General features: G+C 63.4%; 4 protein-coding genes across 4 annotated transcripts; 1 reads left to right on the top strand and 3 right to left on the bottom strand.

Annotated features, from left to right (window-relative positions):
- Positions 1-178: 178 nt before the first annotated feature.
- Positions 179-2,073, top strand: EMIHUDRAFT_452515 (hypothetical protein; the record flags this gene model as incomplete). The annotated part of the gene is made up of 6 exons (XM_005763526.1): positions 179-265; positions 369-455; positions 607-719; positions 912-1,056; positions 1,672-1,773; positions 2,050-2,073. 6 exons carry the CDS (start codon positions 179-181, stop codon positions 2,071-2,073), a joined length of 558 nt encoding a protein of 185 aa, XP_005763583.1.
- Positions 2,074-2,222: 149 nt separating this feature from the next.
- On the bottom strand, positions 2,223-2,921 carry EMIHUDRAFT_67483 (hypothetical protein; the record flags this gene model as incomplete). The annotated part of the gene is made up of 1 exon (XM_005763525.1): positions 2,223-2,921. One exon carries the CDS (start codon positions 2,919-2,921, stop codon positions 2,223-2,225), a length of 699 nt encoding a protein of 232 aa, XP_005763582.1.
- Positions 2,922-4,770: 1,849 nt separating this feature from the next.
- EMIHUDRAFT_437705 (hypothetical protein) lies at positions 4,771-6,080 on the bottom strand. The gene is made up of 4 exons (XM_005763524.1): positions 5,919-6,080; positions 5,809-5,850; positions 5,383-5,707; positions 4,771-5,309 (listed from the first exon to the last, which is right to left on the bottom strand). The coding sequence occupies exons 1-4, from the start codon at positions 6,024-6,026 to the stop codon at positions 5,074-5,076; spliced, it is 711 nt and encodes a 236-aa protein (XP_005763581.1). The 5' UTR covers positions 6,027-6,080; the 3' UTR covers positions 4,771-5,073.
- A 5,860-nt stretch (positions 6,081-11,940) lies between these two features.
- Positions 11,941-14,762, bottom strand: EMIHUDRAFT_437702 (hypothetical protein). The gene has a single exon (XM_005763523.1). The coding sequence runs from the start codon at positions 14,731-14,733 to the stop codon at positions 12,028-12,030; it is 2,706 nt and encodes a 901-aa protein (XP_005763580.1). The 5' UTR covers positions 14,734-14,762; the 3' UTR covers positions 11,941-12,027.
- Between the last annotated feature and the right edge of the window lie 1,374 nt (positions 14,763-16,136).

Raw genomic sequence — 16,136 nt, 5'->3', positions numbered from 1 at the left:
GACGAGTTGGCTAGGCGAAGCGCGTGCTCGAGGAGGCGGTGGTGCTGCCTCAGCTGATGCCGGACTACTTCCAGGGCATACGGAGGCCGTGGAAGGGCCTTCTCCATCGCCCGCCCTCCCCGACGCCTAGGCCGTGAACGGCGTCTCCTCACGGCTGTGGGTGTGAACAGGCGTGCTCATGTTTGGCCCTCCCGGCACCGGCAAGACGCTGCTCGCAAAGGCGCTCGCGGCCAATTGCACCAATAAGGAGTTAGTTGATAGCCAAGTGAGGGACCGGCAAGACGCTGCTCGCTAAGGCGCTGGCGAAGCCGAGCGCGGCACCGCTGCCCTCTCCCCCCGTCGGCCAATGAGCTGGCGAGCTCCTCCAGGCGCTGGCGACCGAGTGCGGCACCACCTTCTTCTCGGTCACCTCCTCCACACTCGGCTCCAAGTACCGCGGCGACGCGGAGCGGATGGTGCGGCTCCTCTTCGAGATGGCGAGATGGAGCCGAGATGGAGCCGAGATCGAGCCGAGGTAACGAAGAGGTGGAGGAGGGACCGGAGCCTTTCTACTCGCTTCCTCGCCTGTCTTCCCCTCGCCTCACGGCGGCCTGCCCCTCCGCCCAGGCGCGCTTCTACGCACCGTCCACCATCTTCATCGACGAGGTCGACTCGCTCGCCTCGCAGCGGGGCTCAACGGGCGAGCACGGCGGCGCGCCGCCAGGGCGCGTCCGGGGCACGTCCACGACGTGTCCGAGACATGTCCGCCAGGCGAGCACGAGGCGTCGCGCCGCGTCAAGTCGGAGCTGCTCGTGCAGGCGCTGGGCTCGGCAGACCTCGGCACATCTCGGCACACCTCGGCACACCTCGGCACATCTCGGCACACCTCGGCACACCTCGGCACATCTCGGCAGATCACGCGGATGATTCAGATCACCGGAGTCTGATGCTGGCCCTCTGCGCGTCCAGATGGACGGCGTGGGCGGCGGCGGCGCCGAGGACGGCGAGTGCAAGAATGTGATGGTGCTCGCTGCGGCACCCTTCTCGGAACTTGCTGGGAAGCTTCTCGGAACTTGCGTGGAACCTCTCAGGTGCTCGCCGCCTCCAACTTCCCGTGGGACCTCGACGAGGCGCGTATCTCGGCTGTACCTCGGCTGTACCTTGGCTGTACCTCGGCTGCATCTCGGCTGTACCTCGGCTGTACCTCGGCTGTCTCTCGGCTGTATCTCGGCTCTATCTCGGCGCGGGACCTCGACGAGGCGTTGCGGCGGCGGCTCGAGAAGCGCATCTACATCCCGCTCCCCGAGCCAGCCGACATCCGCACGCTCCTCGGCGCGTCGCTGTGAGGGCAACGCAGTCAGGCAGGTGCTGGCTCGACGCGGCACCGCCGCTCCGCGTCTTGACTGGGTAGGCATCAACCTCAAGGACGTGCAGCTCGACGCCTCAGTTTGCCTCGACGCGCTGGCCGAGCGACTCGCCGGCTTCTCGCCCGCCGACGTGAGCCGGCTGCATCTCGGCTGCATCTCGGCTACATCTCGGCTCCATCTCGGCTCCATCTCGCCCCGCCGACGGCCTCTGCCGCGAGCGCGCGTTGGCGCGAGTGCCTCGCCCGTGCCCCACCCCCTGCTCGCTCGACAGGTGACGAACCTCTGCCGCGAGGCGGCGATGATGCCGATGCGGCGCGCCATCAAGGGGCTGCGGCACGACGAGATCCGCAGGCTCAAGCGCGAGGACACAGACACGCCGCTCTGCCAGGACGACATCGAGCAGTCGCTGCTGCGCATCAACAAGACGGTGAGCGAGAGCGACCTCGGCCGGTTCGAGGAGTGGCTCAAGGAGTTTGGCTCGACCTGAGACCCTGAGTGTGCGCGGTTCAGTTTTTATCATTGGATGAGGGGCTTTAGTTACCTGTCCCGGCTTCGTGTGTCTGCCAGTGTGACTCTTGTCACATGTCAGGACGTAGCTGTCTGTATTTTTCGGCGCATGCATGTGTGTATTGCTCGATATGCTTCTTTCATGATTCATAATCATATGTATACGTACTAAAGCAGCCACGGACGCGCGCGGCAGGACGTCGACATGGTCCGCTCGTGACGACGGGGTCGTGGGCCAGACGTGGGGCACGCACCTCAAAACGACGAATTTGGACACACAGAAGTCAGAACGCGCGTGCCCTTTCTGAACCAGCTCCTAAAATAACTACCAAGGAGGACAACACATGCGCAAACGTGCTGAGTAGCGAATCACATTGGACCCCAAACGCCGCCGTCCGCCCCGTCGTCGGGCAAGCCCTCGAGCTGATTCTGGAAGTGCACGTTCGCCTTGAATTCCGAGTAGAGCGTGAAGAGCACGTGCAGCGACTCCGTCAGCGAGGAGTACACCGGGATGTCGAGGATAGCGCACATAGCTCGAACCAAGTCGGCGAGCTCGAGCGACAGCTCCGCGTCCGGCAGCCGCGCCGTCTCGAGAAGCTCCTCGAACTTGGCCGGCCAGATCTGCATGAGCGACTCGATGTCCGGCATCGGCTTTGAGTAGCGGACCGAGGGCGCGGGCTTGTGGCGATGCAAATCGTTGATGCTCGCGACCCACGAGTTGATCTGCCGCGCGTTCTTGTCGGCGTGCTCGATCGAGCGCACCAGCATCGGTTGCACGCCGGACGACTTTGTCGTCGCTCGCAGCTGCAGCGTGAGCACCGTCGGGTCGCTCTGCGTCGGCGCCGGCTCGTCGAGCACCGTGAGCCCGAGGGTGTCGGGCTTGTTGTCAGGCCGAGGGACCTTGACGAAGGGGTCGATCTCGCCCACTGCGGGGATGTAGTCGGTGATGAAGGGGCGCATCTTTGTCTCGAGCTCGATCTGGTGCGGCTTGTACCTCGTAATGTACCCGAACATTTCCGCTATCTCCTGGGAGACGTCGAGGTCGGCGTACTCTGCCGGGTCGTACATGCCCTCCTCAAACATACCCGCGTGCTCCGCAGCCGACGTGCCCGCGGCAAAGTCTCGGTGCACGGCCGAGCTCAACCCGCCCCCCGGCGAGGAGGCCATCTCGCCAATCTCTGGCTGCTCCACCGTCGCGAGGGTGGGTGCCTCGGGTCGCCGCTCATACCGCGGTGCCTCCGCTCGCTGCTGCTGCGCCGCCCATGACGGAGGCCTGTCGTCGCGCACCTACTCGACGCGGGGACACCACTCCTGACGGCGGGCCGCAGAGCCACTCTCCCGTGCTTGCGTGAGGCGACGTGTGGCTCCATCGCGTGCTCAATGCGGCATCGTCGGCGTGCCGATTCGGGGTCGTCGACGCTCGCTTCCGACTCCACGTCGTACTCCTCGTCGTGCGGGCGGTTGGAGATGGTTCCCGAGGACTGCATCATTGCAGAGGTGGGCGCACAGCTGCCGCTGCCACTCGCTCGAGGCCGCGCTGCTCCCGCGCCAGCCACAGGCGATGGGTGCTCCGACCCGTTGTCGGAGAGATCGACCGCCTTGAAGCACAAAAGAGAGACATGAGCTCATGCGCTTGAAGGAATGGCGCTCCTATGCCGGCGCGCCTCATCAAACGGCTGGTTCTGAATGACGCCATCGCCGCCGTGACCCACATGGTCGCCGTCAAAGTCGTCAAAGTCGTCGTCGTCCACAGCCCGCCGCTCGTTGAACGTTCCCGACCCGTCCTCGTCCGAAAAGTCGCCGCTGTCTCGTCGCTCCATTGCGCGCCGCGCTCGCCTCTGTGGCTCGTAGCGCCCTCGCGCGCGCAGGCAATCCAACGCGCGTTTGTTACGTTCCGGTCGTTTCACAGCCTTGTTATTGAGAAGAAAATTGGTCTGCTGCCCCGCGCAGCAACCGTCGGGCGACGACCCGGGGGCCAAAAACCCGGCGACGACGGCGCTCTGGATGGGGCGTGACCTCCTGCCTCCAACCTCCTTCCTTTTTGAGCAGGTGTGACGCCGCGCGAGCGACGCTCCGAGATCGCCCGAGATAGCGCGGCGCGGCGGTGGGTGAGGTGGGGTGGGGTGGAGAGGCGTGGCGTGGAGCTCCGAGATCGCCCGAGATCGCGCGAGATCGCCCGAGATTGCGCGGCGCGGCCCGAGGCGAGGTGGGTGGGTTGGGAGCGAGGGGGCGGAAGTGCTCAGTGCGGTAGATGGTCAGCTCGAGGCGCGTGAGCCGGACTTGTGAGCCGGACCACCCCCTCTTGAAACCTGCGTTGTTGAGCCAGGACTCAACATACTCGGGCTGTCGCCGTCCCAAACTGTCACTCCCCTTTCTCCCGGCCGGGGTGGGGCGCGCGCGGGGGCGGCGGGTGTGCGGGATGTCTGTGGGCCCGAGAGCGATATGCCATGTCCGCCTTGCGTTTGTTTCATAACATCGAAGGCTAAGCTCAAGAAAATACGTCGGCGCTCCACAGCCTTGATATAGAAGAGAATACGTCCTATGGCGCTGTGCGCTGGTCTGTGAGAGGTTGAGGTGCGAGCCCTGGAGGCCCTGGGGATGGGAGACTACCTTCACAGCTTGCCCGCCAAAAAAAGCTCGACGCTTTGGGCTACGAGAATGAGGAGCTGCGCAACCAGCCAACCCCAGCCGAGCTGCAGCTGTCCGAGCAGCTGTGAGGCAGGGCTTGGCTGGGGGCGGGCGCTAGGGAGGAAGGCACAGCACGCATGTCTGAGGCGTGAGGGAGACGCAGGCGCGGACGTCCGGGAGCGGCGGGGGGCAGACGGACCCAAGCGCGAGACGCGGACGATGTCTGAGGGCTGCACGAGGCTCTGACATGCGCGAACACGGAGATTAGTGTTGGGTCAGAGTCGCTGTTACCCACGCTATCGAAATTTGCACACAAAACAACGCCCGCAGGCGCAGCTCCGCACGTGCCCCCCCCCCCCCCGCCGGACACGGGACACCAGGACACCAGCGCAAAATGAAACACAATCAAACACCGAACAAAACGCAGCATGCACACACGAACCCCTCACATGCGGAAACAAAAACTGGGGTCGTCTAGTGAAAAACATCCAGCAGCGGGCCGCATCACCATCAGCGGCCGCATCCCCCCTCCACATCTCCACCATGGTGTGTCGTGATGCGGAGCGCGTACAAATGGACGGAGATACGCGAGTCAGAGGGTCGTAACGGTGGCCGACCTCCAGCCGTTCAGCAGGGACTTGCTAGAGCTGTAGCTTGCTTGGTCGAGCGAGGATCGTGGCGATTGTGACGAGGCACGTTCCAGCTCGCCGAGGGTCTTGAACTCGCCCTCGCGTGCGATCGGGTGATGCGGCCTGGAGATGCTGGGGATGTTGAAGAGGACGAAGAAGGTCGGTAACATGAAGAGGGCGACGCACACGGCCAAGCAGCCTACAGACGTGGTCTATATGTGGTATTGCTTACGGGCGCAGCATCCGCGCGGCGCTCGACAAAGTCTGAGAGCCTCCGGTGTGCATCGTGCCGATGCTCATCGCAAGGAAGTAAGCCGTCGCCCCGACGACCAAGCTAACGTAACCGCTGCAGAAGTAGACCTGCGGCAGGATGAAGAGGCGGCCGAAGGCATGCACCGTATCCCGCGGGTGCAGCTCATCATCGAGGATTGGAATCAGAAAGGCGCCCGACATGATTGCCGCCGAGATGAAGGAGAAGAGGGAGAAGCAGAAACTGATAGTCGCCACCGTCTTGCAGAAACCCCCGTTCAGGTCCGGCTCCGCGAAGAACCCACTTCCGGCGACGGAGAGCATGAGAGCAGAGATGATGCCTTGCACCTGGGAGGAGTGATCGACTCTTCGTGAACTCTCACGACGGCGAAGGGCGGCGGTGGGGCGGAGGTGGTGTGGCTGAGGCGACGGGTACGCGGCGAGGGCGCCTCGAGCCCCTTTGCGATGCCCTGACGGGTGCGCTTGATCGCCTAGCAGTACGCAACCTTATTCCAAGATCGGACCCCTAACCACGCCTCTCGTGCGCTTGCGCTCTCGCCTTGACGTCGGCAGTGCTCCGTCCGAGAAAACGAGCCCGAGCCCTGGCGGAATGGAGGAAGATTTGGCCCTTGGTGGAGGCCGTCGGGCTGCTGCTCGTCTCCGCCATGGACGCAAGGCAGGCGCAGGTTGAGGTAGCCGACCGCGTTGTGAGAGAGACGCGCAAGGCCCGAGAAGGCGTCTCACGAGTGTTTTGAGGGAGAAAAGAATTTTACAATCGGCTCCCTCGAGAAAAGATTTTACTATACGAGAGATGGGATTCCTGTCGTGAGGGTGAACCCCCTGCCCAGCCCCCCTCCGTGTCGCGATGCGCTCCCCGCTCCCGTTCCCCTGTGTCCCTGATCGTCCTACAAGATCCTGCTTGTGCAGGTGGGGACCCTGTCCTTCTCCCACCCCTCGTTTGGCGTGTCCGTTGTATTTATTTATTTATTTAGATTTTACAACGAAACTCCCTCGCACGACACCGGGTCCCGAGTTCATTTTATAACGACACCGGGTACGGGACTGGCACTGCAAAGGCGACGGCTTAGAAGCCGTCGCCCTCACAGATGCCGTCCTCCTCACAGAAGGCGTCGTCGGAATGGTAGTCAGGCGGATGGTCGAATCCGCGAGCACCGTGGTGCTCGCCGAAAAGACCATCCCCCTCGTCCTCCCACTCTCTCTTGTTAATAAAAATCTCTCTCCCTCCCCCCTCCCCCCCCCCCGTCGCCCCCGCCGCGCCTCCAGTCGGCGCTTGCTGTGGGACCCCCCGCCCCCCCCGCCAGCGCCGCGGGCCGGGCCGCGCCGCACCGCCTCTAGGTCCCCCTCAAAGAGGAGCACCCGTCCCTCCCTCACCCAATCCTCCCACCCTGGGAATGGGACACCGCAAAGAAAAGAATTGTACAACAAAACTCCCTCGCACAACACTAGGCACGGGACTGGCGCACCACGGGAGCCGCCTAACTAAGCGACTCCTGCGAGGACGGCGAGGCACTTAGCTCCGTGCACTAGACCGCGCGCCCCCGTCGCAGGCAAGCCCATTCACATCACAATCTGCTCTGCGATGGCCGTGAGATAAGCTCGGATTAAGCAGGGGACCAAGAGGAGTAGTCCCTCGCTGCCCTGCTCTCTCGCCTTGGCACCGCCAACTCGCCGATACAACCCCTCTGCCGCCAGAGGCCCGTGCTAGAATTCTCGTGGCATGTTGGTTCTTAAAAATCTCTCTCTGCCGCAGAAGCAACAACAAACACAACTTGCTTCCCCCACAAGCTGCTGCCAGCCCGCCGCCTAAACATGGGCAGCAAGGCGCGCGGGCAGCCCGGCCAACCCTTCTCCCACAAGAACGGCCACGGCTACGTCAAGGCGCATCGCGGTTTCTACCACGACGCGATCTTTGTCAAGCGCAACAACTTCAACCTGCTGCTCCACGAGACGTGTTCGGCGGCGGCTTCTCGCCCACCGCCGTTCTCAAGCTGCGCGGCGGCTCGCGCAAAGTCGGCTCGCGCGCGGCCGCGGCAGCGTTGACCGCACCGCCTACTCGTCCAAAGTACTCGCTCTCTTTTGTTATATGCGCATCTCTCTCTCTCTCTCTCTCTCTCTCTCTCTCTCTCTCTCTCTCTCTCTCTCTCTCTCTCTCTCTCTCTCTCTCTCTCTCTGCTCTACGAGGCGTGAACCGCGCCATGCATTCGCTCTCACCTGGCTACCCCTCGAGGCTACCCCCTGTCTGCACGTCTCGCGCGCGCGTGAACAAGGCGGCTGCCCCCCGGACGTGGTGGCCATATTGTTTGGGCAGTGACTGTAGACTCGAACGCTGCCTCAGAGGCAAAGAGCCTTCGAAACCGATGCGAAGATGCCGCCTGTTGCAGCCTGTCCGTGTCCCCCCCGCGCCCAACCGACAAACGGGACGGAGCGCAGTAACCATGGGCCATGGGCTCCAGGCCCCAAATGAATGTGTGTGTGCGTGTCTTTGAGCCGCTGCTTGCCAACACCCCCTTGAGCCTTGTGTGTGCAACCGAATTTACCGAATAGGAATAGCGCTCGGCTGCGGCTCGGATCTCGCGACGCCAAACGGCGGCAAATAACGGCCAACCATGTGGGTGCAAAAATGCGTGATGATCATGCGACATTTGCAGGTTCCTTCTATTTCTATTAATGATTGTTGATTGTGCCGGGGTCAACAAACCTCCTTAACCTCCTTAACCCACTCGTCGAGTCTCTCAGCAAGATCGAGGCGAGACCCGAATTCTCACAGAGAGGACGGGCGTGGGTGAGCGGTGTGTGTGTGTGTGCGCGCGCGCGCAGCCCGCGTGCCCCCCCCCCCCCCCTTCCTAGATCCAGAAGTGGCTCCTGATTCCAAGCGACCGGAGGTGATGCATGAGCTTGATCGCCTCGTCAACAGCCGCGTGCGCGACTGACTCCGCTTTCCAGCCAAAAGTATTCCCGTCGAATTGAAAGTGATATTCAAAGAAGAGCTCGTCCACAAGCTCGGCCAGCTCTGGGCGACTGGCGATGCCGTAGGCGATCTCCAGCTCAGGGCCTCCGTCGATGTCGAGCTTGACCGACACAAAATCTTCCTTGGTCGCTGCGTGCGGCAAGACCTTTAGGAAGCTAGTGTCCGGCGCTGCACCGGCCGGCCCAAACTGGCTCGTGTTCAAGTCGGCCTCTTCGATGTAGTGGTTGTAGAATCGGATCCTGGGCACACGCGCAGGTGAGGGTGTGAGAGGATGTTGTGAGGTTTCGATTCGGAGGCAGGAAGTGTTGCCGGGAAGAGGGCAGCGAGGGCGCGCCTTGGCCGGAGGAACGGCGGGACGTGACGCCACCAGGCCGCCGGACGGTGATAAGCCCCCTCCCATGCGTATATGTCGTCGAACTCCACGCAGTTCTCGCGATACCAGGAGAAGAAGAGCGGGATGGACGGGCCGCTCCCCGATGCCTCCAGAGGTCGGCTCGGATCGCCGTCCCAGTCGCCGTATGTCGTGCACCCGAGATCGAAGAACTTGTTTCGGCCCCGCTTTGGCTTGCCGGCCTTGTCAGCCTTGTCGCACTGGTTCTCGACCAGGATGTAGTCGATGTTGAACAATGCCTTGTTGGGTGGAGCCGGATGCACGAGCCCTCCACCCAACGACTGAAGCTCCGCCGTCTCGGCCCTTGAGAGTGGCAACGAGCTCTGGCACACACTTTGAAACGCAAGCGGGTGTCTGGCCATACCGGTCAACGGTTCGATTAGCCCGGAGCGTCGGCGCCTGAACCTGGAGAGGTGACGAGCGATGTTGGGCGGAGGTCGCTCCACGCTTTGTCCGCGTGGGTGTGTTGCGTTCGCGACCCACGCCGCCCACTCCGCTGCGTTAGCTCGCTGCGACCACGCCAGCTTGCACAGCCCAGGGCCGCCGGCCTAGTCGCAGTAAGCAAGCTTAAGTCCTAAGTCCAAGATCGGACCCCAATTGAAACTCTACGGCCGGCGACCTCTTTGGCGACCGCGCCACCCGTCCACGCTCGCTCAAAGGCGCTCGACGTGTAAATCTCGCTGTCGGTCGGAGCAACTGGGAGCTGGCCCGGAATCCTTGACCAGGTTTGCTGCTCTGGGTGCGGCTGCTGAGCGCTGTCAAAGCGGTGTGTATGTGGCGCGGCGAGCACCCCAAGCACCAGCGACATCATGCCGGGTGTGCGCGCCGAGGTCAGACGCCGTGATCCGGTCGTTTTCTTCTGCGGACGCCGCGGTGCAGTGCTGCCATCGGAATCGCCTCCCACGTCTTGAGACTTGACACACTTGAGTGTTACACATGGCAGGGACCTCGGGCGGCAGTTCGGAGAATGAAGCACTTTGAGGCAACCATCCAACCGATGATGTGGTTGGGCGTGTCCCGGATGATAGGGCCACACGTCGGCCGCATTTGGAATCCGATGCCATGCAGCAAGGCCAAGGCTCGAAGGGTGAAGTATAGTGGCAAATGATTGCCGACAGAATCGGACGTGCAAAACCACCATCGTCGATGATGAGGACCGGTGCGGGAGAGGAGTTCTTGGCGGCGGCAGCAGCGGCAGCGGCTTCGCACGCGGCCGATTGAGGCTCGTGGAAACTCGGGATCTTCACCACCACATCACGTCCCTGAAAGCGCCACTCGGGAAATTGCCCCTTTGCTGCGGCGTGGGCGCCCGCGAGGGCGAGCAGGAAGAACATGATGCAGCAGCGCACGCGTCTCGCGGCCTCCTCCATGGCAGCGGCTGTACCTGCGAGCGGGAGTAGGCAGGCGGTGCGAGGCCGAGGGGGGTACAGCCGCTCGCGCCGCGAGCGAGGGCGCATCGCATGGTAGGGGTGGTGAGGGGGCGGCGGGTTCCGTGAGCAATAGGCGTCGCGGGGGTCTAGGTGAGTGTTCTGACAGCCGTTCTGACAGCTTTCCGACGGTAATTTACAGTTAAGACTCACCATCTGGTCTGAGTAAAGGAGAGCGATATCAGTGTCGGTTACAGCAGAAAGATTCCTTAATTCTCTCCCCTACAAAAAAGTCCGGTGGGGAACCGACATCATGGCCCGGGAATACCGTGCTCTCTAGGTAATCTGTGGGAGCTCCATTAAACCAGTGGATAGTGCGGTCGAACACGATCAGGTATGAACATTGGTCGGCGAGCGCGACCTGCGAATAAACCACGATTTGCGATAGTCACAGCAGCCCGGAGCCTCGGGTCTGCTCGCCGACAGGAGGAAAGGCTGCCGCTTGATTGAATGTTTGTGATCCCCATGAATGCCCACTCACAGAGGCGCGATGTGCTTTTTAAGTGCACGATCGTCCACGTGCTCGGGTCGTTGACCCCTCTCACAGCTCTTCACACTGCACCTCTTCACACTTCAGCGCAGCCGGTCCGTCGCGCAGAGCATTGCGGCTGCCACACTGGTCACTGCTGGACCCGCCCGACGCACCCACGCCCCACGGCGAACCCCCTCGCCGTGAAGGATGGATTGAAAAACATTCGAACAAAGAAGAGGCGACGGGAGGAACCGGCAGAGGATGCAGTGACGTGAGACACAAACACACACACACACACACACACACACACACACACACACACACACACACACACACACACACACACACACACACACACACACACACGCACACGCACACGCAACATTATTAATGATCGAGTATTAAGTATTATGTATTAATGGGTGGGGTAATTAATTATTTCTTAATTAATTATTACTTAATAATCATCGGGCGGCGGCGCGGCGCGGCGGTGGGCGGGGCGGAGCGGGGCGGCGCGACCATCTGCACTGACCTCGGTCTCTGGCCGCTGCGAGCAGGGCAATGGTCGCGCCGCCCTCGACTCAAGGGGCTGCCTTCCACCGTGGCTGCTCAGGCCGGGGGAGGGGGGGAGACCTCCTGTTCCTCGCGGAACGGGAGCGGGCCCCTCCTTGCCCGGTTTGCAATGCAGGGCGGTGGTCGTGCCATCTTCGCGTCGTACTCGAAAACACCACGCCGCAACCGTCGCCGGCGCGCGACACGTTCCCGTAGGCCGGACTGTCCTGGTCGAGAGTGTGTGCCGCCAAGGCGGGGCTACTCGGGGACAGTGCGTCGGCACACCATCGCTCTCGACCAGCGAGTACCAACGGTCGGCGCTCCACGCCGCAGCAATGAGCGCGAGGAGCTGATGCGGCGCCAGCGGCGGAGTAAGCACGATGTGGCTCACGGCGGAGCCTCGAAATGTGAGATCGCGGCCAGAGTCGTCGTCCGCCTCCTCGAGCATCGCGGCGTCAGCGAGCCAGTTGGCCACATAGACGGAGCGGAGCACCTCCACGCCCGCGGGGTCGACCGGCTCGAGAGAGCCAGAGAAGGCAGAGTAGACGGGCCACGCGGTGCGTAGCTGCTCGTGGTTGATGCCAGCGGAGTTCATGTCGACCAAGATCTGGTCTGTTGGCCGCAGGACCCACTATTTTCTTTTTTGTTAGGCCCCGCACCGTCGACACGACGACAGCGACTACGACTTAGTACTTTTTTGGGAAGCGGATCCACTGGGAGTGTCAAGGGCGCAGGGACGACGGCATGAACACCCAAGGGTGCCGCGTCCCGCCATTTAAATATACTATGATGGAACATACTAGTCTTTTGGAACAATAACAAGTGCCGCCGCGCGGTCTAGGTGCGGTAGGTGTGGCGGGCGGCGAGCCAGCCGGTCAGGAAGCAGGCCACGCCCGTGAGCACTAGGCTGTGTGCGGTGACCGGGCTCGGCAGCCACACGCCCTCGATCGGCAGCGACTTCATCTGTGACGGCGCCACCAGTCGGCAGTAGTGGATGGTAGGTGCAACCCCATTGTGCGTATCGGTCACGTTGATCTTCCAGTAGCGCGCGACGTGCGGCTTGTCGATTGGCCACTGCTTGGGCCCCGCGTCCGTGCCCCACGGTGCGGGGGTGCTCAGAGTGGCGATCAGGTCCCAGCGGGCGAGGTCGTCAGAAGCGAGCAGTTCGACGACCTTTGGGCTCTCTTCGGCTACAAAGGCGGCCATCTCGACGCCGCCGACGGCTTGCGGCTTGCCGGCGTCGAAGATCACCCACCACGGTCGTGTGCCTGCATCAAAGTTGGCAAAGCTGCCTGTATCGTACTGGAGAATATGCTGGATGGGCCCATTTCCGTGCATCGCGTGGTTGGAGTGGACTGTGAGCTCGATTGGGCTGTCCCAGTCCGCCGCGGGCGGATCGAGGGGGGAGGTGCGGCTTGTCACGGGCTTGCCGGTGACCACGGGCTTGTCGGCAAACTCTGGCTCGTGGGGCCCGATCGTACGCGACCCCGAGAGGTACTCGTTGAGGAGCGCAATTGCCTTCGTGTGGCCCTCGCGCTGCGCGTCCGACAGCGGCGTGTAGCCCGCCAAGTTGGCGGAGCGGCCGGGGTCCGCGCCGTGCGCGCAGAGCGCCTCGATCGCCTTGCACTGCCCAAAGGATGCCGCCCAGCCCAGCGGCTCCGAGTCGTACCAGTCGCTCATCTTGACGTTCGGGTCGTGGCCCGCGGCGATGAGTGCGTCGATGGCCTCGACGTCACCAATCATGGCCGCCCACTGGAGCGGCCATCTCAGCTTATCGCCCTTGAAGCAGTGGCCCTCGACGCCGCCGGAGGTGATGTGGCCGATTTGGTCGCCGCGCGTCGCCTCTCCGAAGCCTTCGTGGAAGTGGAAGCCCGCCGGCACGTTCGGCGACTTGGCAGCCTCGCTGCTCGGTAAGGGTCTACTACCTCTTACGCTCGGGAACCAGATGTGGAGCTCGTTCGTGTAGCCGTGCGACGGCTTGCAGTGCTCCTTCGTCAACTGGTAGTCGAAGGACTTGAGGGCGGCGAAGCCAAAGGAGCCGACGCTTATGGCCGAGTAGCCCTTCTCCTCCACAATCGTCTTCAGCTCATCAATGCTCGTGTGGGAGCGCCAGTCGTCGATGATCTCAACGTCGCCCTGGTAGGCCATATCGATGTTCTGGTAGAACTCCCAGCGGCCCTCAACAGAGCCGGTCTTGACCGGGGGAGCCAGCTGAGCCACACGAGGATTGATACGCTGAAGAAGATTGCTGAAGAGACGGACTACTCGGCCCTGCTTGCCGCTAGCGGCCTTCTCGAGCATGTCAGCAATCTGGTGGTGGCCACCTCCGCGGGCGAGCTCGAGCGGCGTTCCCGTCGCACCACGCCCACACGGATTCGAGTGCAGGTCCAGCGGAGCGCCGAGCTCAACGAGGGTCTTGGCCATCTCATACCGACCGTGGTAGGCCGCCTGGTGCAGAGGCGTGTGGCGCCACGTCGGACCGTTGGTCGAGCGAAGATCCGCGCCCGCCTTGACCAGAGCGCGCGCCCTGGCCGTGTCGTCGGTGTTCCGGGCAACGTTGTTCAATTCAGAGTTGAGGTCGTTGGTGGAGGGCGGGTTGCCGTGCGAGGGCGTCGATCCAACATCAAGATCGGCATCTTCAACGGTGGGCTTGCCACCCGCCTGCATCTTCAGCTCGGCCATCTGCGCGCCCACCGCCGGCAGGGCTCCGCGGATGCCAAAGGCCAGGTGGGTCGCCTTCGTCGGCGAGATCGAGTTGTCGGCGTTCACGACGAAGGTGCGCGGCGCGGTTTCGTCGAGGTTCCGGCTGCGATCGTCCCAGCTGATCACGGCGAGCGGCAGCTTGCCGTGCTCGCCCTCGCAGTGCACTTTGTACGTCGCGAAGGGCACGTCGAGCACGTAGTCGCGCGTCGCGCGGTGCTGCGAGAGGAGGAACTTGCCGCGCATCTTCGCCTGCAGGGCCTCCGACGCTGGCCCGATGCCGAGCTGCTGGTAGTTGACGCCCCACTCGTCGATGCGCTGCGGCTCGTCGGTCTTGGGCACGATCGCATAGCCGGGGGGCGAGGCGAGGAGCAGCGGCGTGGTCCGGCCCGCGCGCAGCGCCTGCGCCACCTCGGGCAGGAGTTTGACGGACTCGGCCGCGTGCGCCTTGACGAGCGTGCAGTCGGTCACCTCCACCTTCGGCGGCTTGTCGCTGGGGAACGCCGCGGACTTGTAGCCGTGGCTCCACACGAACTCCGCTTCCTCGCCCTCCCCGCGCAGCTCCGCCGTGATCCCCTCGGCATGCACGTGCTGCAGCACCCCGTCAGGGCGCACAAAGTACTCGTTGCGGCCGCTGCCGCTGCCGACCGTGGCGACGCCGCCGTCCTCCGTGCGTACGAAGCGGAAGGTCTCCACGGGGTGCTCCAGCCCGACCGACCGCGTGTGGTGGTCTTTGTAGCTGCCGAACAGGAGCCCCTCCCGCAGCAGTGGCGCCCAGCGCCCGACACCAGGCGCACTGCTGGCAGGTGTCGCGTAGAACGCAAGCAGAACGAGGATGCCCATGTCGTAAAGACCTGTCGAACTAAGCGTCGGGAGTCACGTCGGACGCGGCCTCGGACACGACGAATGTGAAAGCGACTACTTTTGGGAAGATCCGCTGGAGTGCCCAGTGCCCAGGGACGACGGCATGACACCAACGGTGCCGCGTTCCGTGCCCCCGAGTTCATTTATAAAAAGAGAAAAACGGACGACCAAGCTCCAAGGGAGGGATGATGAAACGTGAGTAACACACATTGCTGGAGGTAGAGCAAACCTGCTCTAGCCTCGCATATCACTTCCTGTTGTCTGTTGTTTGAGTTGTGCCCTTGTTTGTGCCCTTGGCACCGTGGAGTGCTGGGGGGGGCGACAGGGAGGATGTGGCCCTGAGTTATGTGTACGCCGACTCAGGGTGTGTGGCAGCCAGCTGGCTGTGTGTCTTGTGAGCTTGTTTGTGTCTGTGTGTCGCTCGTGCGTGTCGTCATCATCTGTCTAGCGTCCACCCATACCGCGTTGGTGTCCAGTCCGAGCCTGGCTGTTCTTCACCTTACTACCTACCTACCTACACACATGATGAAACATGCCCGCCGTCGAATTTCTTTTGTTGGCTTCCACCACCACAACATAGGCTGGCCACATGTGACGCGCGTGTCTGAGCCGGAGCTACGAGACACCATCGAGCTCAATGGCGTTAGCCCAACCCGCGGCGTCCTTTTCGGAGCGCGAGCAGCCGCCCGTGACCTCCACCTCATCGTCCTCGCCCTCGCCGCCACTAAACACCTCGAGGTTGGTGGCAGTGGCAGCGGGCGGCGCGCCCCGCTGCCACTTGCCGCTTGGCTGGTCATCGGGCGCCTCCCACTTGACGGAGGCGGAGGCGGGCGTGCCGCGGACGGAGGTGGCCGCGCCGCCGCTGGCCCCGCCCTGCGAGCGCGCCGCGCTCCTCGTCGGGTGAGGCACCTCGAGCTTGACGCCGGTGCCGGCGGTGGAGGCGGGAGTCGTGCGCGCCTGCTGCTGCCGCGTTCGATCCGCCGCCCGTTCTTGCGCCGCAGCGGCCTCCGCCTTAGCCTGTGCCGCCGCTTCGGCGGCCCGCCTTGAGGCCACCCGCATCCGCTTCTGGGGCGCCTCTACCGGCTGTGCCGCCGGCGCCGCGTCTGCCACGGCAACCGCCCGCGCCTGCGCCGCGTCTGCCGCGGCAACCGCCCGCGCGTACACCACCGCCGCCTCCACCGCCGTGTCGCAATAGCCCAAGTGAATTCCAGCCGGAGTCTTCACCCTGAAGCGGCCAGAGGCCTGCTTGATCACGCCCTTGTAGCCGGTGCTCCTACGGGGCGAAACGTGCAGCCGCAGCCCCTCCGCCTCTGTCGCCACCGTCGGAGTCGACGGCTCATACTCGCCGACCGTCCGAGCGTACGCCACCGCCGCCTCCACCG

The sequence above is a fragment of the Emiliania huxleyi genome (assembly GCF_000372725.1).
Source record: "Emiliania huxleyi CCMP1516 unplaced genomic scaffold EMIHUscaffold_63, whole genome shotgun sequence".
In the NCBI taxonomy this organism is placed as follows: Eukaryota; Haptophyta; order Isochrysidales; family Noelaerhabdaceae; genus Emiliania; species Emiliania huxleyi.
Note: the sequence above shows the minus strand (reverse complement) of the source record. Positions and strands in the feature narration are given on the sequence as shown.

Excerpts from the sequence above, each read along its gene's own strand:
- EMIHUDRAFT_437702 (XM_005763523.1), bottom strand. The coding sequence starts at position 14,733 with ATGGGCATCCTCGTTCTGCTTGCGTTCTACGCGACACCTGCCAGCAGT.
- EMIHUDRAFT_437705 (XM_005763524.1), bottom strand. The coding sequence starts at position 6,026 with ATGGCGGAGACGAGCAGCAGCCCGACGGCCTCCACCAAGGGCCAAATC. Across the intron at positions 5,708-5,808 it reads GCATCGCAAAGGGGCTCGAG|GTGCAAGGCATCATCTCTGC; the intron begins GCGCCCTCGCCG and ends CACTCCTCCCAG. Across the intron at positions 5,310-5,382 it reads CGGCACGATGCACACCGGAG|GCTGCTTGGCCGTGTGCGTC; the intron begins GCTCTCAGACTT and ends CCACGTCTGTAG.